Source organism: Camarhynchus parvulus, chromosome 2 (assembly GCF_901933205.1).
Source record: "Camarhynchus parvulus chromosome 2, STF_HiC, whole genome shotgun sequence".
Classification (NCBI taxonomy): Eukaryota; Metazoa; Chordata; class Aves; order Passeriformes; family Thraupidae; genus Camarhynchus; species Camarhynchus parvulus.
The window spans coordinates 14861381-14886139 of record NC_044572.1 but is presented as its reverse complement, the minus strand read 5'-3'; the positions used below and the strand labels follow the sequence as shown (position 1 = coordinate 14886139).

Sequence of the window (24759 nt, the reverse complement as noted above, 5' to 3'; positions counted from 1 at the left end):
GCTCAGAGCCTCAGGTGTTCAAAGACAGGATAACCTATACCTGCACATACCAACAAAGCATGGCATGGTTTAACCTAAACAGCAACACTAAATCTAACCAAAATTGCACAATACAGTTATATTTATTGCCCAAATAAAGAACCATCGTTGCTACTGCTATAGCACTCACAATCTTTGAGCTAGCGTAGTAGTTTAATATGAACAGAGTTAATGCTCCAATAAGCCAACAGATGCTTAAAAGCTAAATAACTTTAGCATTTTGTTACATTATTTTAATATGCACAAGACTAGTAAAATACTCCCAAGTGAATGGATGTTGCAGAACTGAGAATAAAATTTGGTAGTTCATGTACAGACAGAAACAGATCAGCTGTCACTGCAGAAAGTCAGTTCTGAGCCTGCCTTTGTACTGGCTTCAGCACATTTCCACTCACATGACAACTGCTTCCCCGCAGTGGTGAGGTTTAACCAGCTCTCAGTTTGTCTCCTTGTTAAATCAAAAGCTGAGTTGTGATACATGCTGAAAGGACCCTAGTGCTGGCTTGCTTTCTTGTTAAGGAAATATCCACTCTGCCAGAGCTCCTGCAACCCCAACCACAGCAGCACGCTGAGCTACGTGCAGCAAAACTGCCTGCCAGCAAAACTAATATCTAAACAACTTCCAGCAAACTATGTCTAAATCACAAAGGATGCAACAAACAGCATTCCTTGCAGCAGCTCTAACCCATTTAGGTGGGCAGTTCCAACGCATTTCTTGCTATGAAACAGAACTGTTTATTCCAGAAATAGATTTACACATTACTGACACTGGTATGCATTATTTATGGAAGTCTTCCATGCACTTTCCATTTGAGCATCTCAAGGAATTGAATAAACAAATATGTATTTTGAAGTAATTTACCTTGAATTCAAGTATATTTTAGAAGTTAGGATACGGGCACAGGTGATCTATATTTAAATGGTGCCTTTGATACTATCACAAGCCACAGGAGTTAACTTCTCTAACATACAACCCCACCTTGAAGGGGAAAGGAAATTCAAGTTTTACTAAACATATTTAACAAGAAAGCAAAGCAACAGTATATGGAGCTCATCAACAAAGCACTGCTAACAACTCAGGAACACTAAGCTCTATGCATCTTAGCAGCTTAAATAATTTGCATTGGTGATACAAACAGTGTTAGTAAACTGACAAGTCTTTAAAGGGAACATTTGATATTTTTGCCCTATTTTCTCACAATAGAAACTTCAAGTAAATCTTTTTTCTCAGATGTCTAAGAGGTTTTTTGTTTGTTTTATTCATTATAAATAGTAAAACACACTGGGAGGAAAGGTGATGTGGAAATAAAAAGTTTTGTGTTTCTGGGCTCAGGACAAGTCTCTACCTTTAAGATACATGAATTGGTCTGTGATGTCCAAAGAGAATCAGAGGGAGACAGAGGCACCACTTCCTACTCTGCATTGTCCGGCAGAACTCACCACCCTCCAGACCAGGCAGTGTCCACTGGCCAGGGAGAGGTGACCAGAGCAGGAAGGCTTGCCTGGTTGGGTGACACCACCCTGCTACCCTTTGCTCTGCCCCACCCAAGCTCAGTTCAAAAAGCCTTGCAGAACAGCCTCAGGTCAGTTCCCTAATGCTCTACAGGACTCCCACCTGCACAGGAGCTGCTCTCTCTCCTCCTGCATTTGCAGTATTCACCATAACAGAAACTAGGTTGGGCTTGCCTTCCCTCAAACAAAATCCTGGTTTTACATAACCATAAGCAGGCTTTCTATGCCTAAGACTTGGTGTGATCCTGAAGACAGATCAGGCAAGGCTGTCCTCTGCAATAAAACTGACCCATTCAAGATTACACATTGCCTGGTGGGACAGCCCCTGGTACACCATGTGCCTTACCAGCATCTTCTCAGGGTGCAATGTTTGTTTCCTAACACTAAAGCTTTTTAAAACATAGACCACAACTCCACATTTACACACTACTGCTCATTGGAAATCCTCCCCAAACTCAAATTTATCCCAATACACTAACCCCCCCTATGGCACATCACCCCAGCTTGCTCCCCATTTCACTGGGAGCATCTCTTATCACACGGGGGCACATGAGCAAATTGCTCATTCTCTGACTGCACACACCAAGCAAAACAGGGATATTTTTGAAACAGTTCTTGCTGTAGTTTAAGGATACCAGTGGTGTAGATTTAGGTCACAGAGTATTCTTTTCATTGCTGAATTTGTTCAACACCTTCTCCAGCTACTTAAAGGCTTTCTTTGCCTCAGTATAAAATTTTCTAACCTCCTCAACTGGCTGAGTGATTTCTGTTTAATTTTAAACTGATACATGACATGGCTCAAGGCTCTGTCCTAGCCCAATTGTGGCTGAAACAAATGTAACACCTCCAAGTTATTTGTAGCAGTTGTCCCCATTCTTACAGAGATAGCTAAGATCTGTCAGCTTTAAGAAACAGAAAAAAGATTCTTCTTGGTTTGCGTTAGCAACATCTTCAGCCAGACAAAGGAACTGGGTGGGTTAAGGGAGAAAAGACGGGGAAACAACCAACTGAAAGCTGGCAAAGACCTGAAGTGAAGCATTTTAGACAACCTTACTGCAATCAAATTCAAAACAGCAGCCTCTAAAAACATTGTGCTATCCTAGTACCCTTTGGCACCTCATGTATGTTATTTGCAGTAGTCCCAAAAGACTGTCTGAAATAGAAGAACGTTCCTTAAATTAAAGCTGCCTCAGAACAAAACTACTTTCTAGTTCTCCTACTGTCCTTGGCTTTGAATAAGCTTTTTTGTTGTTGTGATAGATGTAACACCTATGTTACAGCTTTTGCTTTTCTTATCAACTAAATCAGTAACACATTTTTCTAAAACCTCCATAAATAAATAGGATTATTTTTACCCTTTTAAGGGATTTCATTCCCTTCCTTTCTCTAGGGAATGAAAATTTCTCTGCCACAGAATGTCAGGGTGGCAGCAGTTGGAAGCCTCAGCCACACAGAAGGAACAGAACCCAGGCAGAATGAGACCATGGGACAAGCAGCTCAAGCTCAAATGCACCAGTGACTGAAAGACACCTCTGGATAACCCACTTTGTCCACTTTGCTGTCTTGGACATCCATAGCTTCTCCTTTTAATCCTCAGGGCCACCAAGACTGCTCATCAAAGATGAAGCCCCAAGTCCTTGCTGATTGCCACAGGTCCAGCTGTGTGCCCAAGCAAAGGCTGGGAGGAGGTGGGAGCCACTAAAGCCCAGCACAAATGAGGAAGATCAGACCAGGTTTTGTGAGTAGAAATACAGATATTAAAGAGAAAGGAAAAAAACCCTGCTGCCTTCTCATACTTAACTTGGGTTTGTTTTTTTAACAACTGGATCCTCACACCAACTGAGGCTGTCTCATCTTTCACCAGCCAATCCCAAATTTGAGCACAAGAATGTCACTACTGCTAATGGAACTACCTAGTGCACTGACTTGCAGTAGACTCAAATGCCAACACACAGGGTAAACCTCAAATCCAGCAGCACAGCTCAGAAAAAGACAAATTTACCATAAAACAACCAAGTTTTATTTACACATTCTCATATTTCTTTTCCTTCACCATTTGATTGCACAATATATTCCTGACATTACCTGCCCCCTGTTTTAGTGTAATTTTTTCAGCTATCATGCTCTGAGAGTTTTCAGGTCTCCATCAGGAAAACCATCCACCAAGTACCAGAACTGAGGCCCCTGAGCTCACCCCCCATGCTGGCAGTGCACAGAGTGAATTCACAGACTGCTGCTCCATTAACACTACCAAAAATGAAACTCCTCCAGCTACTCCTTCCTCTGTGGATACAGCAAGGAGAGCTTATGCTGCAGGAATTTGTGAGAACAACACAGACAATTTCAATATCACAGTCTGTAAATATTAACACTAAAACTGAGTTCACTCCATAGGCTTACAGCAGACACATTTTCTTCCAAAGGCTACTCTTGGATCAGTGAGCTTGCTCAGAGGAAGGCCAAGCATCATGCTCGTATGTCAGGTGTTGGCCTAGGAATGCATTTTGAAAATCTGAGAGATTTTTAATTTCTACTTTTCATTAGGTTATCCCCTATAACTCTCATTTGAGCTACTCGTTTTGATATTTATTCGACTTCCCACCTTTTTTTTTTGTCACTTTGATATGTTAACTATTCTTGAAACTTCAGAAATCAGGGAGTTCTTACTCCTGAGATGAGTTTAATTCCCCTCACCCTTTCTAGAGATTTCTCATTTGCTTAATTCATAAAACTCCTGTTAGAAAACTGTGTTTCTGGAAAAGAGTTGTAGCCCTTTTTAAACTGAATTTACACATTACTCTTTTACTAAACAGGAAATAAACATATTTTATTATCTTTTAGTTGCTTGTTTGCTGGGGTTTTTTGTTGCTTGATTGTTTTGGTTGGGTTTGGTTTTTTTTTTAATAATTGGCAAAAACCAAAAACCAAATACAGCAGAATACTGCAGATGAGAAATCTCAGTCCTCTGCAGGATTTAGTAGAAACCATGATTAAAATATTATTATCCATTTTAAAGATTAATTCAGTATGTTCTTCTCTTCCATTGCAGAAAGCTGGGTCACACTCATCATGAGCCTTAATAGACTTTTCAGCAGTTGTCAAAGCTACTGCATCTGAAACATCATTTTTAGCCAGAGGCATCCAGCTATTCCTAGATGTTATTTAAATCCACATGACTGGAGGGCTTTCTGTGAGACTGTCTAAAGTAATTTGTTTTGTAACTGTCCTCCCTTCCCAACATATACCCTCACAATTTTTAACACACGTACAAGAACAGAGTGTTATTCCCAAGCATTTATAGTTAATTCCATTACTCTGAAGATTTTTGATGTCACAGTATTAGCTCAGCTAGTGTGCTATTTCCAGAAATCTCTGAACCATTCTTAGTTCTAATAAAATCCAGATTATTAAGAACCGTCTAACAAAAAGATTCTATTCTTTTTCTGGTTTATAGTATTACATGACCATGTAATATTATTACATCACTTTATTTCACAAGATTTGGAAGGCAATATTTGTGCTAAATACACTGAGGATAAAAAAAAAAAAACACACCAAACTGAGCAAGAGTAGGATTTTTCCTAGTAACTTACTTTTTCACTTTTTCATTTAAGCAAGTGTAACAATGCTGAGATCCTTCTATGGTTTTCTCTCACTGCTCAAGACAACTTTCAACATAGATTATTTTTCTTCAAAGCACTTTTGTGGTCTGAGTGTTTTTTAATTCATTTGTTTTAAGTACTTTATAACCAGCTTCAGCAAGACCTTTGAGAGACTAATTTTCAATCCTGTTTAATTACTCACAAGCATAACATCTTCAAATATGTAGTTACATAAACTAGCTTAATCTTTTGTTGAAGTATTTAATCTATTCCACAGCATTTAAAGCTAAAAGCCAAGATTCTGAATCTAAGAGTCAATTGCTCATTTTCTTCTGTTAACCTTATATTTGCTGCCAGTCAAGATTTACTAGTTTCAAGAAGGAATTAAAAAGTACATTCCACCCAAATAAATCATAAGAAATAATTTTCAAGGAAAATTTCTAACATCAATATGTGATCACTTTCAGATCACAAATTACAAACCAAAGGCAATGTATCATTTTGGAAGTGGCTACTAATACACATAACTCAGACTTTGTCTAGAATCACTAGAATAACATGCATTAATTAAACAAATACTAGAACCCACTCCCTTCTGCCTCCTAATGTACCTCAGGTAATGGTTCTGGATTACCTTTGTGACTTATTCTAATTGGATTAAAGGCAATTTGCTATTTAATTCAAATCCTAATTCAACCTATTTTTATGAAATACAATTTCTTCCAAGTCAAAACCTTCTGCACAGTACAAGTCATAGAATGAAGTACTCATGACATTATTCCCCAAAATTATTTCAATTATACACATTGAAATAATAATTGCTTCTGGTAAAACCTGGTCTATCAGATTTTAAGACTTCTAATAAATCCAATAGCTAACCAAAGCTAAACAGCTTTTAAAACCAATAGGTACAGATGATATTGTTACATTGAGACATGTTACAAAATTTAAGTTACCCAACACATCAGACTGACATAGGAGAATTCTCAAAGCTAACTCAACTCTTCAGTGCTTCAGATGCACATTCTTCTACTGACATAACAAAACAGCTTAGTATATATAACTTCATTCCTAATTTTCATGTAAATATTTTCTCACAAGTATTATGAAAGCACTACCTATTAAGGTTGCTCCTTTCTAAGTGGAAGTGACTCGAGACACTGATTTTTGTACTGATGAAACAATAATGGAGAAACATGCTTTTTCATATATTTATGCATGCAGTTTTGTGTGAAATAATTTTTTAAATGGCCACAGCTTATTATGTAGTATTGAACAAATGGCAGGGAAGACATACATAACAACATCCATATGACAAATGCCCAGTTTTTTGAAGTGAATATGAGAATTAAATAGTATTAGATACATCCTCAGACTACCAAGTGTCCCCAGATCTGTCACTTCCCTACAAATTCCTATTTTCACTACAAAATTAATAAATACCAGAACACAATTCTGAAGAAACTGCACCATCCTCAAAAATACCACAAAACTGCTGAAACTTTTGTTTTTCAACACTTGCTAGTATAACCACTTTGGAGGGTTCTAAAAATAGACTACAGCTTCTCAGTGAAGATTTCTCCTTTTCCTAAACAGTTCTTTACCACAGCAAAATCACAGATACTATTCTGCAGCCCTGCATAAAACCTTTGCTCAATTCAGTAAAGACACATGATCTCCTTTGACATCTAAATAAGCTAGATACATCCATTTTTCATGTTCCTGAGTACATTTTTTTTCCTCTTCATAATCAGAAATTCCACAAAAATGCAATAAATAACATAGAGCAATATCTGAGTCCTCTGATGGTTAATATCTCACATTAAAGGCCTGACAGAACACATATTCAGCAAGAGGGGAAAGCCCCAAGTTGTTAAAGTTTCTTTTTTAGGTCACTCACCTTAGGTAACTCCCACTCTGATCTGGAACCATCAGCACTGTAGTAGTATGGTCTACCTTGTTCATCTGCGTGTTTTATCCACTGCAGAAAGAAATGTGATGATAGAAAATGTAATCAGAGTGACAGTCACAACAGTAAATCTCTGAGACCTGAGATTTAAAGTTAATTTTTAATTAAGTGCCATCCGCTTCAGCCGTGTCTAATGCACAACCTCCATTAACTAACTACGGTTAGATTGCAGTAAGAGCAACAGTTTTCAGCATCCTGATTTTTTTCTTCTGTAACTCCTCAGAAAAAAGTCCAGCAATATCACACAAGAGATTGTGTAAATAGATTTTTTTTAAGATGCCATATCTCATTCTTATCAACATTATCTTGTCAGTTTAGGGAGGCACAATTTTTCCATCAGATCTGCACCAGGATCTTATACATAAAATTACAAAAAAGCAGCTCAACCAGCAACTGCTGATAATATGAGAGATTTGTGCACTCATTGAGCAACTTTTTTAAAACATCAATGGAAATATGAGATGCAGTCTCTACAGAAATCATGAAGAAGACAATATAATTTATATAACCTCTACAAACACCTCCCACAGTCAAAGAAGTAAACCCATGACAACTGGGACTGGTCATGCAGAAAGAAAATAATTGTAATGAGCAAAATTCAACAAGATGATTGCAGAAAAACAGAGAAACACTCACAGCAAGACTCTTGGCTAAAGCAGGTTTCACAAGATTGCCTTTCTATAAAACTGTTTGTGGTAGGAAAGGCTGGTTTTTATCAATACCAATGGAATTAAAAAAGAAGGCTGCATATTTGCTAAAACACAGGACTGTGCTTTACAGATGTTTGTCAGAAACTGATTAAAGAGAATAAAATTCTAAAACTGACAAAAAACCCTAACTATTCTGAAAATTCTTGCAAATAAGACTTGCCTAATTCAGCTCAAGAACAGGTGGTGCTATAATATAACAAAGTACTGTTTCAGTGAACTTTAGAAGTTTAAAAAACCACAAATGCAACTTCAGTGAACAACTGGAAAAATGGAGTGCTTTACAAATATAAACAAATACTGAAATTTATCCTAAGTGGGAGAAATTTTCATGGCATGCCCAGAATCACAGTAAGGTGTCAGCAGCAATTAGATAGTAAAAACAGGGCATAAATCTGCTGATATGGCTGTAGTTTAATTAAGAAGTTTGTCTACATCTGAAAGCAGTAGTGAAAAATCTCTAATAAAGGAAATTATGAAAGCAATAAAGCAGCGTTACATTCAGTTTAAAAACATCTTGACTAGAAGTCTATGTAGACAAGAGCAGCTCTTAAAAGGCAGTAAGAAAAACTTTTTGGTAAGAAGTTCATTCCTGAAGTATAATCAAGAGGAAGGGGGAGGGCAGGAACTAAAAAATACATGGTATGTTCATTTAATATAATCTGACACACAACTGGAAATAAAACTTCTTCTAAATAACAAAAAACATACATAAGAAAAAAAGTCAGTTCACTTGCTAAAGCTTCATGCATATTTAAAAAAAACCAAAAGGAGCTAGTGCTGAGGTATGCTCTTCACTTTTGGAAATGTAGTTTTCATTTCTAGAAGTGAATTAGTGGAAAAGATTTAGAACACATGATGAGAAGAAGGAAAAAGTACCTTTTCATTAGTATAGTCATTGGTATATAAGGTTTGACCATGTTCATCCAACTCTTCTGACCAACCCTTTGGAGGAGAACCATACTGACTATCTGACTGGCTGTAACAAGAACTGTGGTCGTTTTCTTCTGATGAAAGATGCTACAAGTAGTCAGAAACATACAAGGCAGTTTTGAGAATGAAAGCGCTTTAAAATCTGAAAGATCAAAGATTATTTGACTAGAAAGAGAATAGTAATGAAAACAGGGAGTTCACATTTTTATATCTTATGAGAGAATGAGATGCATTTTTACAGTGCAGACAATTCAAAGTATTTTCAGAACTAGCTTTTACTGATTTTTTTTTTAATTTCCACTATATCAGATTTCACTACTCAAATTTAAACTCCAGGGGTTTTGTCTATCCAAATTTTATTCCTACAAATTTACACTACTGATGAAGAGAGTTAGCTTTAGTAATCTGCATTGCCTTAAAAAAAAAACTGGGAGCCCTGCTACCTCAGTTTTCTACCACCATCCCATCTACTACCATCCCTAATTTCATACCTAAATCCTTCTCCTTTTCTCAAATTCATCTGGAAACACAGGAGTGATTAAGGACAACTTGAAACTCCAGTTTCACCTTCTCAGATGGCAGCATTTTACAGTATTTGTCCACTGTATCTTAAAACATTATGAATTTCCACTCTCCTCCTTCCAACTCTGATGCACATGACAAAGAGCATTGCAAAAGCAAGGTCTTCCACAAGGCACAGCTAGCTGAGGTGAAAAATTGTTTCCTGAAGGTAGAAGTCAATTATTATCCTAGGAACAAGTTTGATGTGTAATGCAGAGAAAAGATTTTACACACAGAGAAAAGATTTTACACACACATCAAACTATTTCTGTTCCCCCATAAACCTTGTTCATCCCCTTGCTAACACACTGTAGGCTTATTCTAAGCATCCACTCCAAGCATCAAAAAAATCTTCCTTCTTTCATCTCCCACAACATCTCTATGCTGTGGTCTCCTGAGGAATTCTATGTAGATTTCCTTTCAGTGTCTTGGATCCTCAGCTAGCAGGAGGCAAAACATTTAAGACACTCTGCTACTCAGAAACTAATAAAATACTATGGTTCAATAACATTGGCATAAGGGTTTTGAGAAAATTTGTAAAGCAGGACAGAGACAATTTCAATTTTAAATAGGAAAAAAACTCTCCCAAAAAAATCAAGTCTTACAAAAAATACTCAATTATCAGAAACTCCCCAGTTTTTACAAGTCAGTGGGTTTAAAGACTATATGTTTAGTGACATATCTAAATTATTTCTGTGTCGGTTTTTGGCGTTACTCTTCTGAGTACCTTACCACTTGTGTGACACACACTCCCTTAACTGACATGACCCAGTTTACCAAGCACAGGAAAACCAACAGGAAATTTTTAGACCATTATTTAAGGAACATGAAAAAATGCACATGTCCTCTACAGCTTACAGAAAGTGAGCATGTGGACTATGGATTAACCAATGCTACCTCTCTTGCACATGGGGCAATGTGAAATTCTCATCTGCCAATTCCTAACCACTGTGGGGAGGGGAGGAGAGCAGAGGGAGCAAGGTGGGGGGAGTTCTTCAGTCCCATTTTTACACTTGCAGAATTAAGACTGAAGAGTTGCCAAGGGTGCTATTGGCCCCATTTGAACTACTGTTTCACAGGATAACTATATTGTATACATGTACTTCAGTTTACATGGTTTTAATAGTTAAATATTAATTGCATTGACATATGGTATATCAATGTAGAAGACTTTGAACATTTTTATTATTACTATCTATAGAGATTATGACCTAATAATGTAATACATTGGTATTTGCCTCTTCCAAGTAATTCCTGATACTGAAGAAACACCCTACACAGGTAAAGCTAAACAGAGGACCTAAAAATGAAAATTGTCCTAGAAGAACCTCTGTTGTATGGAATGGGAATGTGTCTATCTGCATGACATCCATATAATAATAGTTTAGATGCTGCACAGTTTAACTCATATCCTGTACATTTGCAGACCTAAACTTCAACAAAATTCCTGAGTTATTACAAATTTGACCAAGCCAAGGCACTCCTTGTTCCTCAGCTGTCAGGAACAGCTGCTAAAGCTGCACCAACAGGGTTTAGAGAATACTGACTAAGCCTTGTTCCTCAGCTTTCAATTTCACTTTCAACACTTTTTCAGCATTAACTGCCTATATGTTTTTTACATATTGTCCATGCTTTATCTCAAGTCTCATCCCCAGTTACACTATACCACACTTAAATAAAGCCATCCTAAGCAGACAGGTGCCCAACCTAGTACCTTATAAGAACTAAGCTGTGGCATTAAAGAGAATTACAGAAAAGGCCCCCCCCAGCATTGCTTCTATTGTCATTCTTGGCTTTTTTCTGTTTACACAGAAAGTTCCTGGGGGCAGAGACCAGTTCATCACCATGCATTTACTAGGAACAGCTACCTGTGTCCCTTCTGTCATTTAACCCTTCCAGCTTTTAACATTACTACTACTTGTGAAAGTGAAAATAATCAGGAAGAATACTAATTAAGGAAGCTACTATCCCTTTATTATGATTTGCTTATATTAAAACAAAAAACATGGAGTGAAATGACATTCTGGACATTATTTAAATCTAATTTTGAAATTCAATTAAAACCCATTGCTTTTCCACAGCTGTTGGGTAATTTGTGGATGTCTCCTTCACATTATGATCTCCTATCCAGGTATTATGGGATTGTCTTCTCTGATATTGTGACATCTCATTCCTTTTACAGTTCAACTTAATTAAATCACTTCACTTGACAAATTCCTCCTAGCTACTGTTAAGCACTCCTTCCTCAGATACATCAACAAATCACTGCCTCTAATACATTTTATCTGTAATTCCAAAATCTTATAAACTTTCTTACAGGCCCTGTCCCCAGGAGTTCACTGCTTCCCCATATCCCATCCATGCAACATATAACATCCATTTAACAGTCATGACCTACTACTGTTTTCTTTGTGCCATGTCTGTGACCAGCTACTTTAGCAAATAAGATACAATTCTGCCCCCTGTTAATTATCCAATAAAATTTGATTTCCTAATCACAAAGTTCAAAGACCAACTCTAAACTATGTCACGTTTCATATATTACTCATATATTAGAATAGCTGATCTCTCCATTCTCATTTTTACATCACCTTCCATTTTCCTACCTAATACAACACAAGCTCCTCTGAGGACAAATTAGCAGAAACTAGCTTTTAATCCTTCTGCATGTACTCTTTTATTATTAAAAGAGTATAACTCAGGCTAGCATAAAAACCAACTTATAATTATTAAGATATATTAGCTCTAACTTTGCCTAATCAGACAAAATTTGAGATGCCCTACATTTTCCTGTAGCTCAGGATTGGATCTCAATTTTTACTTTATATTGGATTAAATACCCAGAGGTTCCAAAAAGGAACACGACAGTGGAGTGTGAAGCATGTTCCAAAATGCAGAAGAGAAAAGAAACAAAAGGAAAGAGGGGTGGGGGGAAAGGCAGCTTCAAAATCAAAACATGACTGCTGGTAAGTGGATTGACATGACCATGCAATGTGTATCTCTCCCTAGACCCATGTTTTGATAATCCAGGCAAGACACAAATTACCTAAGGAGCTTATGCTACTGGAAATACAGACTTAATGTCTAGTTAAAAATCAAAACATGTATCTCCACTGGTCTCACAAAGACTGAAAACTTGATAGACATAACTGCCTGATGGCCAACTTGTGATACCTGAAGCACCACAAATAAACAGAAGAACTGAGATGAAAGAAGTTATGGGCAATTTTAAAAAAGTAAATTAAAAATCAAGCATTCCAAAGATGCAACCATGTGGTGAAGTGATGGTACAGATGTATGAGTAGGAGTCACAGGGATTGCTTGCAGATGGGGAGGGAGAAAGAATTCTTGCAATCCTTCCATGAAAAGAAGGAAGAACTACAACAATGAGAAAACAATTACCAGGAGACGGAACTACAACAGTGAGAAAACCATTACCAGGAGATGGAACTACAACAATGAAGAAACCGTTACTAGGACAAGGAGAATCACTAGCCAAAAAAAGCAATTGGCTTACCCAGACTAAAACCAGTCTTATCCAGCAAAAGGACAGTCAGTGATAAATTAAGAGACCATCACCAGAGATACCAAAGAGACAGGCATAAACATTCCATCTGTTTGCCTGTTGCTGCCATTCACCTGAGGCAAGAAAATTTGGCTATTTAAATGCTTGTGGATGTCACAGTTGCTGCAAAGGCCAGTGCCAAAGGAAATGAAAGGTTTCCATCTCCCTCTCTTGCCTGTTCCTGTTACTACCTTTCCAGAGGTAGACTTCTGACAGGCTTCCAGCATTCACAAAATTTTGAGCAGTCCACAATTCAATTTTAAAACTAAACTCTGGTTTTATGGCTCAGAGATAAAGCCTTAGCTTAGCATATACAGAGACACTATATATAGTTGTTGGAGAAAATCCACAAAAAATATATATATATTTGAAAAGGGAATATAGAAGTGAAATATGTAGAAGATTTTTTGATAAATATTTGCTTTCTCTTTCCATCAGGAAACTGGTTAACCTCAGTACTGTTTGGACACAAGAACACTATTTTAAGCATATCTAAATAGTAATATCCATCTCCCAACTATTCCTTTGCTTTATCTGAACCACTGCAGTTCAGATAAACACACTTCACAATCAGACTTTCCCTAGCAACTGGCTGCACAGAATAAACTGGCACCTCAAATATTAGTCCAAATCATCTTTTAACATAAATAACTTCACAGTAAGCTTCAACTATCTCAAGCAAGGTCAGCAGCAAAGCTTTACCAAAAGGCTTTGCAAAAGCAGAACTTTTACATAATGAAAAAACTCCATTGATATACCTAAAGAATATGTTCGTGGTCTGAATGGAATCTAGTCAAAAGTAGCAGTATCTGCTATGGGGCTGTTTTTACAGGCATTTTTACAAGTTGCTACTCTTCCACACAGTTCATGTACACAAAAGCAACTCACGAGTGAAACTGTTGACCACTTCATACCAAGACACATAACCAAAAAGACAAAGGAAGACACTCCTTGATGCCTCAAAACCAAGAGATACCAAATTCCACAACAAAAGACCATTCAAATGCATTACATCTCATTGCTTTTGATCTCAGAAGGAACTACCTCATGATCTGCATGGCTCTGGGAATCCCCTTTATTAGTGCTTGCATCTCGGGCCCACCGCGGAGGTTTCCAGGTTCGCTCCTGTGATCCTCTGTTGTAGTAATAACAGCGTCCTGTCGTATCTTTATGGGTTTCCCATTCCCCATTTATTTGGACTGGAGCACTTGTAGGTAAAGGTGGAAGTGCAGACTGAGATATTTTCAGTTCTTGCAAGTTAGCATAAACTGGTGAATCAGGCCTCCCTTGGCTTGGTGGAGTAGTTGGCTATTGAGAGAAGAAATGCACTGTTAACGAGCAAATGAATTTTCGAATGCTCCCTTACAAATCAGAATGCAGTAGTAAAACAAACCAACAAACTCCTTCTTTTGTTGTTAAATACAAAAGCACAAAGGACAGCCCTAAAATGCTGGGGTATAAGAACATTAGATTCTTAATTCTAAGGTAGATATCACAAGCTATTTTTATTTAATACTGAACCAATTTTTCAGCATTCCTCCTGATGACAGCTGATAATTATGTCTTACAGTGGATTTGAAATACACCGGAATCATCATCAAAAAATTATATGCTTGCCATGCTTTGCTGAAAAACTTCAGCTTTACAGCTCAAGTATTGCTCAGAAACTGTAAGTAATGTGATCTTGTTGAAGACAATACATAGCATTTCTGAGATGCCACTTGTTCGGCAAAGACTGTTCCCCAACCTTTCCACCTCACTGTTGATACAGTGATGGTGAATGTAAAGCAGCACTTTTGCATTCTCAGCAAGGTCTAAACAGGCAGCTCAGTTAGAAAGACGAGCACAACCTTGCGAATAAGAAATTCTGAAAAACACCTGGACAGTTCACCTGTATGCCTTTTCAAACATGCTTATCTGAAATTACTTTAGGAAACATCACCAAGTATTTGAATTACCCCTCTCTTCTTGTAGAAATTAAGTGGATATTCTTATCCACCTGATTTTGTTCACATACGCGCACAACAGTAGAACAACAAATACCCATAAGAAAACAAAACACTAATGACAATTGCTTATTAATAAATAGTTTGCTAATGTGACAGACAGCAGAAATTATGGTTTGAAGACCAAAGAACTTAATGAAATCACAAGTACTTCCAAATGAGCCCCTACAGTGTTTAGGAGAGAAATAAAGCCTCAGATGTTCAATTTTTAAAGCCTAATACAAACACGCCATGCAGAGTGTAAGAGCATGTGTTTTCACAAGAACTGTGATTATGAGATTGTGAAAGCAGCTAGTTATTAAACCAAATGAAAGAGTTTCCTAGTAATGCACTGCCATTTTTGTATTTTGGGGTACAATATTAGGTATTCTAATGGAAAAACTATACAATTTATACCATCCCCTTGGTTTTAATTGAGCTGCTTTGCTGTAGGCAAGTCCTTGTGCCTCCTGCTGCTACTGCATTTACATAAAAGATCTTTTATAAGGTACTTTTAAACATTAAAATCATAAGATGCTAATCTAGGCCACATCTAATCATAAATTATTAGTGTTTGCTCAGGCAAGACAGCATATCATACCACACAATCAGATATAAACTGATTGCACCATAGGTAGAACCAAATATGGGCAATATCCACAACCAAAGGGGGAAACAGCTAGAGAGGAACTTAATGAGATTATAACGGGCATGGACTTGTTTTGTGCGCCTTTAAAAGAGACAACACAGCTTACCAGATATAGCAAGTACAGTACATCTCAGGCAAACCACAAGTGCTGAAAACAAAAAAATTGCAGCACTGGTAAAATCTGAAAGCCAAAACCAATCAGTATCCTCCTATACCTGATTCAAAGGAAAAAATCTGCTACAAAACTTGATAACAGTAAAAGGATATTTTTCTACTATCCAAGTCACATGTGTTGACTTTTTGTTTTGTTTTATTTGGTTTGGGTTTTCTTTTTTTTTTTTTTTTGTGAAAAGGGTAGAACAATTGTCTTTGATAGAGTTGATCTTGAGAACCCTAAGGGTATAAACAACACTACTGTGAATGAAGATCACCCTACTGTTTTCAGGGATGAACCAATTCCCTGTGATGTTGGGGCAGCAATCTTGACGCCCCCTCATTCAAGGGCACCATTTCTGCCTTGGTGTCCAAGAGCCTGCAGAGCTGCACCTCCCACGTAAACCACAGGGTTTGTCATTGAAATGACACCACAGAACGCACAAACCTCCTGCTCCTCCCTCTCTTTTAAGGAAGTGGCAAAAGTGGCACCACCAAGCAGCCTGGCTGCTGCCAAGGGAGGCTGGTGGCTTGCACAACCCTCACCTCCTCCTGAAATTCCTCTTCCACACAAAGCAATAAGGCAGCTCCTCTGTCTGACCCACATTTAACAGCTACTATTTTGTTTTAATTAAGACAGCTAAGTGCCATACCTAAAAGAACAGTTGTATGTATTAATAAAAATGTTTTCCAAATAGCCTGAAACACGGAATGCTTGGTATATTTTTGCTTGGAATGTTTTCTCAAGCAGTAGGAATATGGCTCAGAGGCTTCACATGGAGGTTTTCAACCATTCCAGCATTAAAACCAGCACAACTCCAGATGAAACTGCAGGACATGGATGTGCTCAGCCAATACTGGGAGCTCACAGCCAAAGTACTGCCACCTAACTCAGGCAGCATACGAGCTATGTTTAAAACAGTAACACGATATGAAAGTGTAAATGAGGGATTTTCTTCTGAATGCTTAGTGCTTCCAAACTAAAATACCAATTTCTGGTTTTCAAGGAGAAGACAGAATTTTTCTCCTGAGCAGCAAACAGACAACTAGCTGTCCTGCCCAGCCAGCCCTCCAGCTACTTTCGTTCCCTGCTGATTTCTCTTCTGACAGATTTTTCAGGGAGAACTGCAAGATTTTTGAAAGACATCTGGAAATTACTGCTTTCAGTGAAGCATTAAAAAAAAGCAAAGCCACCAATCTGACTGTAACACACAGCTTAGCTCATAAGTACGTCTTTGAGGGATGTGACTTTGTTATCAGGATCTATTTTTAATAACCTTGCAGCACACAAGGAAACTTCCTCATACCCTGAGCCACATGATGAGGTATCTTGTTTTGTCTAGGATTTTGCTCAGTTCAACAGCACTCAACCTTAACAAGGCTAATTTTGTCAATATCTTATTTATTGGTAAGAAAAGCAGCTTTTAGCAAGTTCAAAGTTTCCTGAAATTAACATCAGTGTACGTTCTATGCCAGGCTGGGAAGGGGAGTCCCACACAGGCAGGTCACAGTGCATGGCCCTGTAGGGCTCCCAGGTACTGCACCACCTCCCCCTTTCCTTCCAAATGATCATTCTGTGAGTTCACAACTGAGTTCTGCAAAAAACTTGAATAATTTTAAACCAAAAAGCAGATTAATTTATCTTTCATTTATCAAAATCATTACTTACTGACACTATATTAATATGATTAGACAAAGTGTTACCTAGACCAAAACAGTTCCTGATCACTTCCATGGGTGCATGCCCAAAACCATACACAGTTAAGGGAGATTTAAATATATGCTAAACACTAAGCAGGACTTCCAGTGAGAACTTCCCTCCCTGAGGCCTTTTTTTTTTTTGCACTATCAAACTCTGACTGCTCATAAACATGGAATTAAATCTTCCCAAAGAGACTCCTTGTCTTCTCACTATCAGAATTGCAAGAACACGTCCTTCAACGTGCCCATGCATGCATGCACTAAACGCCTTCTACTCCAAACATTTCAACATTCATTTCCTATTTGATATGGATTTCAGACTTTTTCACGTTGCTTTCTCCTGCTAAGAACAGTGAAGGACTCTTGCTGGAAAAGTGATGTAGGAAAACTAGCAAGCAGAAATACTTCTATGACACTACAACATGAATTAAAATTGTACAGCCCATTAAGCACATTGGCAACTTCAAGAACATAAGGGCCTCTCCCAGAGCCCAGTAATGCTCTGTAGAATACTGTAAAAATCTGCCACATTTAACCTAGGTCTCTCCAAAATGTCTGCTCACACTACATTGTTGTAATTGATAAGGAAGAGAGTTTCATGCAAGCAGGACCAAGTTTCCAGGATCAACACACAACAATTTTCAAAGAGAGACTGCATACACAGCATTTTCAGAACACAGTTTTTATACTGGCACAGTAGGAAGTAGATATGGGCCTTTAAAAAAAACCAACCTGTTAATCATTCATGAATGAGCAGTCAACATTTTTAACAAAGGCCACAGATATGCTATCAGGCCTCTGGAAACCTGAACTCAGTGCAGTGGAAAGCAAATGTACACATTTCAGTAATGAAAGTACCTTGTGAAGTGGCAGAGTATACCAGCAACAAAAAGTCAGAAAATAAAGTTCACTTGCAACTGGTAATTACCTTTTTCCTTTTATAGAACTTAAATTCAAGACAAAAACTTGTAGAACATAACAATTGCTTAAAGAATTACTGCAATGCTAGTCTGCAAAACATGACTGACCACACATTAAACTGCTTTCACTGTGGTGCCTCTTTGCAGCTTCTGTTAATGCTATGAACCTGAATGTAAAAGCTTTCATTGCAGTAGCAACATTCAGATTGCTCTAAGTAGCTGCTAAAAATGAAGAACCTTAAAAAAAAAAAAGGAAAGTTAAATCTCAATACCCTTTATGAAGTTACAAACAACAGATTGTCCATACTCATGCAAAAAAGGAGCATTATATTGAAGGAAAGTAAGGGAATACTGTCTCTGCAGCAGCAAGCTGAAGAAAAGAGAACAGGCAAATCCCACAGCATCCCGAGACTGGGAATGAAGCATCCCAGTTCCCTCAACAACTCAGCTTCTTGCCAAGGAATTCCCACTGTCCTTTTAGGAAGGCCTGGGACTTCAATACCAGCTTTATTCAAACAGGAATGATACAAAAGAAATCTCAAAAACTCTACAGTTTCATGTTCACAAAGTGACAGCTTCAACTGGAATAATTAGCTCATCTTTTCCTTCCTGTTTCTGCTTTTGGTTTATATTTTTACAAACATGTTCCAGGCACTGTTCTCTTTCTAACTGATATAGGCATATTTACAATTTATACCCAAAACCAGGGGAGATTTTTCAGTGCGTCCTCTACTACCTCAGAGGTGAACAGAGCAAACTAATTTAACAAGCCAAATTTAAACAGGAACTGAAACAACTTCTTACACTCTAGCCTTCCCCAGCATAGGCTGGATAATTCACACTGTAAGTTAAGGAACATATAAAACAAAGAGAGTAAATATTATAAGCCTGTTAACAGCTGATTATAAATTTCAGACAAGCTACAGTAGTGCAAATATTATTTAAGTGCATGGAAGTTCTTGTGTTCAGTTGATCTGCCATTATAAATTGGTAAGAAAAAAAATGACATGCAAAGCAATACAGAAATAAAATCATCCCATATAAATAATTCAAATATATCTGCCTAATAAAGGCCATTCAACGGTTAAAAGTGTCCCATTTAAAAATTAAGCAGGTAGATTCAAAATAATTTTTTAATGACTAGTCATAACTTCCTGTTAGACTGGAAACAGTTAAATTAACCATGATTCACCTTTGCTAATTTTATCTTTCAGGAAATTTGGTATTTTACTTACACTGAACTACAGGCTGAGATATTACTTCTTTCTATTATTGGAGATAGTTGCATACAATTAATTTTATTATATATACTTCTATTAATATTTTGCTTAATGAAACCAGATTATGAAACAGTCTTAGGAAACTGGGGCTGCCTGAATATGCTTGTGTTATTTCAGCCATGTAAACTCCCTTCTGTTTCAGCTCTCTCATAAAACAAACAAACAAAAAAATCCTATTGTTGATGAAAATATAAATCTTTATCTAGTGCTACTGTAATCTATCAATATCTAGGTGCATAGCAAAAAGCCCTTCAAACTAAATACATTTCCTTCCCTTTGTAGCCCAAAAGAAATAACTTAATTTTTTTTCATATTCATCAAGATAATTATTTATTTAATTGTATTGCAAAATCCTGCAGTACAGAAAGCGAAAGGCGGCTGCTTCTGCCACACTGACAGGCACTCAGGAACAAGAATGGAAACTGGCTGCAGCACCAAGACACAGACTGAGACAGGAGGGAGCACTTGGCTGGGTCTTGGAGTACCAGAGACCACTCCCAGATCATCCATCACAAGTGACTTATCAAAGAAAATTGATGGAAAACCATTCTTTTCCCTGCACACTCCGCAAACTTCCCATTCACATTCCTGCAGTTGCTCACTGCATGAGCAAGCTATGACATATGCACGTAGGAAGTTTACAGCAATAAAAGAAAGTATACTGAAAGACAGCAACAGTGATGTCAAATATTTTAAAAAACGGAAATAAGATCTTACAATGGGATCCTTTGTCAAACATGCACAAAGATGACAGTGTTTACCGTACTTGTACTTTGCCACTTGCACAATCTAGCTTCTCCCTTCCATAAAAAAGCTTTTGTCCAAGGATACAGACAAAGCTGCTTTTCCTATAGCAGAAAATTTCAATACCATATGAAACACTTTACGTCATACATGCTTACACAGCAAGCTTACCCTAGTTAGGAAAGAGGAGCCAAATTTGACAATGTTCAAAAGTCAGACAGTAAATTTCCTTCACTCCTTTTCCCCCTGTTCACCAGATCAAATGCTGATAACTTTATTATGTGTGTTTAAAGTATCTGCAACCTAATTCAGAAATTTAGCCCACATCTTGAACAACCTGGATATGCCATACAGAAGGAGATTTGCACATTTATTTTTCCTCCACTTTTAGGGAAGTTAATTTCAAGCTGTTTCTGCTTTTAGCTCAATTGCTGTCAGTTCTTGAGCTCTGTGAAGCCCAGAGAACATGTCTGAATGCAGATTTGTGAACAATAAAGTTGTTGGTAATCATTTGCGATCTCTCTCAAGGATATATTCTATAAAAACTAAAATACTACACTAAGAAAGCACAAGAAAAGCCTAGCTTGCTTTCTCCAGTGGAAAATTATCCTGTAATAGGCCAATGGGTGCTGCTTTTCAGATGGCAAGTATCACAAGAACACAACAAGCACTTCAGTAGTTTCAGAGCTGTTACAGCAGAATAATCTCTTGAAGTTTCAGAAGTAGCGCAGACTCCTCATTTATCAGAGCATTTACTGTTTTAACTGGTTTAATGTAGAGCTGTACATCTCATTTGCCTCAGAGAGGTGAAAGTATTCTTAAAGGCAGATTATTAAGATCTTCATGGAACACTTCTATGTTGTATCTATTACAGAAACACAGCACATTTAAGAAGTTAGCTCCTATGAAATATTATTGTGGGAATAGTGAAGAATGGTATGATTTGAACTCATAATAGCCTAAAGGTCATGGAAAAGTTTCCATTACTGTCACTTCAAACTGAATAGCCATTTTCTCAACACTTTACATTTTCAAAAGTACAAATCCCATAGCCTTTAAGTGTACTTTTGAGGGTCCAGTGCTTACACAAAGCAGTGTAAAGCCAGGAATCCATGAAACTGCAGATGGGAAAGTAAACACCACCTCTGATAAAATTCCCAAGTTACTGAAGTTGTCCTGAGAAAGCTCAAAAACCTAAAAGATAGCTTGAGAACCACTTGAATGAACAGAATGAAGTCTAAATACTACCACACAAGTCACCAAAACCCCATCATTCAGTAGAGCAAAAACTGTAATATTCTTCTATTAGAAAGAGAAGGAAAAGCCCAGAACAATTAAGAAACTCTATATGTGTATTATAATGGTTCACTTAAACAATACATAGTTGGGGATTCTTAAAAAAATAGGGAAAATAACAATTTGCAAGAGATAGTTCTAAAACAGAACAGTCATCAAATATGTGTTCTGTTAGAAAGGGTACTTCATTCCAAACACTTGACAAGAAAATGCAGAACTCCCACTCAGTTTACAGCTGCTGTCCTTTTACTCTGCTGCAAAAGCAGATTTCACTTGTGTGAAACTGCTTCACCAAATGTTGCTTGTGGCAGCAAATCCAGCAAGCATTTGTTATGGTAGTATTTCTTTGTTAGGTGCTAGAATAATTTCAAGATATCTTCTTGAGCTTATGAACATCAACACTTAGAAGTTTTTAATAACATGTGCAGCTGCAGAATATCACCAGCATTCAAACATATAAGCAAAGCTGATGTATAAGCACACTTACTGGGATACTGGAAATATCTTATGGGATTAATTAAAGTGGCAAACCCCAGTGCAGAACACAGTTAACTGGCCTAGGAAGCAAAGCATCAAATCAGATACTAGAATGGCATCTGTTTGTTTGTCTCACTAATATATTAACAGTAATACATTCTGTTGGATAACTGGTAGGGTCCAGTCACTTTTTACCCTGTACCCTCCACATCTGCCTCTCCAAGCATTCCCTGAGTTTATTACCTGCAATTACCATTCACAAGCAACTACACCTCCCATGTGCCCCAGAACTTCAGAGAGCAACTTCCTTGATTACACTGCCCACTCAGGAATAAACCTCAGAAACAGCTGAGGTAGCTGTAGCTATTGACGTTGACTTCCACAAACATTGTATTAAAATCTTGGGAAACAAGTTTCAACAGGGCTGAATTTATACACATTAACACCTAAAAAAGCATGTTCTAGGGATCATGACTGGCTAAACAATTTCAAAACATATGATTTGAAGAACCACATTTTACATACTGTCTAACTCTATGCCATTACAAACCAAAACACAAATTATACACCCAAAGTCTAGAGAAATTATGATAAAATCTATTAATCAAGTAATGTATTCATACTCTAATATAAAACAATCTTGGATTAGGGAAATAAGAATCTCAGAATGTTCTTAAGTTTGTACACACAAGAGCTATCCTAACACATCACAATGTCTACTATTAAAAAAAAACCAAACCTTTTTCTCACTTTTTCTTTTTGAAAAAATTGGTTTGCTAATCCTAGAAGAAAGGGAAGCCAAGAGAAAAGTAACTTGCCAAAGTAACTTTAAATGAGTTAGTTACCCTAACTACCCATGCACACAAGCAAAGAATTTCCTTCATGCAGAAAGTCAGAACCACACTGACACTTTTGCTTGTACAGAAGTTCAGCAAATGCTTTTGCTAATTCAGTTCAGGTAACCAAATCAATAAAGCACATAGTTCAACAGAGTCAGGCAACAACTCAAAGTTCAGAAAACAAGAAAAACCACAAATTTATTTGTTTCAGAAAATCAAAGATTAATGATGGATTTTTAAGACCTAGCTATGCTGGTCTACTGGCCACTGGCTACCAGGAGGAGCAGCCCCATCTCCCTTGCCCTCTGCACCCCTGATGCTGATGTGACCCTGCAGCAAAGGGATGAAAAAACCAGAATGGCAATAAATTAACCCCGTTGAGACTTCTAAAACAAAACAAACAAAACCCCACAAACAAACAAAAAGCCCTCCCATATTTAGACTCCTTAGGTGTTTGCAGGTCACTGCAAGGTCAGCCAGAGACACCTCTGAAGTGTCTGACTAAGGTGACAGGACAGCAGGACCTTCTCCTTCAGAACCTCTGTGTTAGTTCTTAAGGAGGTTTAGCTGCCTAATTAAATTCCAAAGGTGGCTGAGAGAAGGAATTATCTTCAAGTATCTAAAACAGAATCAGTTATAGAAACAATAATAAGTAAAGAACTGTCTATTTCTCCCAGGTACAGGTAAAAAAATGGCTAGATTAATGTGGGGGGAAAAATTACTTACATAGAGAGCAAACAAGGAATTAAATTTTGCAACAGCCTGATCAGCAAAATAAGGAACTTTCCTTGAAAGTTTAAGTGCAGTTTAGTCCACAACCTTCAATAGCACTTTTGGTGTTCTTGCTTCTGTCCCTATGCAATGAGAAAGAACCACAATGGGGTTGTCCTCTATTTTCCTCACTCCCATAAGGCTTTGTAAACAAGGCTACATTACAAATCTCTAACCCTCATCCTGAAAAGCAGCCCATTCACATCTGAAGTCTAAAACAAATGAAGAAGCTATTAAAAGTATATAGTAAGGAGCTGATTTATTGTACAAGTATGCACAATGAAATGCTTGGTTTAATGCCTTGTTTTTTCTTAAGAAAAACTAGCAGCCTGTAAGAAAGAGCAATACAGGACCATGGTGATCAGAGCATTCAAAAAATAAAGCTGAAGGGACCTCATGCCATCAAAGAAGGAAAGAAGTACCCCAAGTAGCTCAGGCAGAGAATAACAAATATTTTTAAGCTGACTAAGGACAGCTCTTCCTGTCACCTCAGAGTACAGAACTCAGCAGTAGGATGAAAGCTAAGAGTGAAGAGAAAGATATTTTGTTTACTAGCTGAAGTCCCACACTTGGAATGAAAAAACTGAATTCTAAAGAACATGGTTTTTGTCAGCATTTTGAGAAGAACTGTTTTAACATTAAACCTAACATGTTTAATACTTTACATCTGAAGTATAAAATAAAACATTTTCCTCACAGCATCTTGAAAAATTAAAAAATATTACTAATATTAATTTTTAGTAAGAAAACCTGGGTCAGGAATGTTGGGAATATCTTAAATCAGTTTAAGCCAGGGAAGATGCTATATTCTCCTCTCCTCTGCAAACCACCAGGGTATCTTAATACTTAAAATAAGTTAAAGCCCAGAAGTATCATAAAATCATACCAGTAAGGAAAGAGGACATTTTCTCTCCCCTCCCTCTCCACACCTTCCCAAAAAAGAAAAATTTAAGGACAATTTTCTTCAACCTGTAGCAAAACTAGCAGGGACAAAATAAGAGGCTACCACAGAGTCTAGTCATCCTTCCAATTTCAGACATTCCCACAAATGTGAGG

At 37.4% G+C, this 24759-nt stretch overlaps 1 protein-coding gene across 5 annotated transcripts in view; it reads right to left on the bottom strand.

The window, feature by feature from the left end:
* The window catches only part of ARHGAP12 (Rho GTPase activating protein 12), a 75373-nt gene that overhangs the window by 28987 nt on the left and 21627 nt on the right, over positions 1–24759 (bottom strand). For 3 of the 5 annotated variants that reach the window (XM_030966755.1, XM_030966772.1, XM_030966764.1), the window contains exons 3-5: positions 13933–14196; positions 8709–8849; positions 7054–7134 (exon numbers count right to left, since the gene is read on the bottom strand). In XM_030966755.1, coding sequence (XP_030822615.1) covers positions 7054–7134; positions 8709–8849; positions 13933–14196 — 486 coding nt within the window. The remainder of the gene's footprint in view (positions 1–7053; positions 7135–8708; positions 8850–13932; positions 14197–24759) is intronic. The other 2 variants (XM_030966780.1, XM_030966790.1) reach the window with 2 other exon arrangements.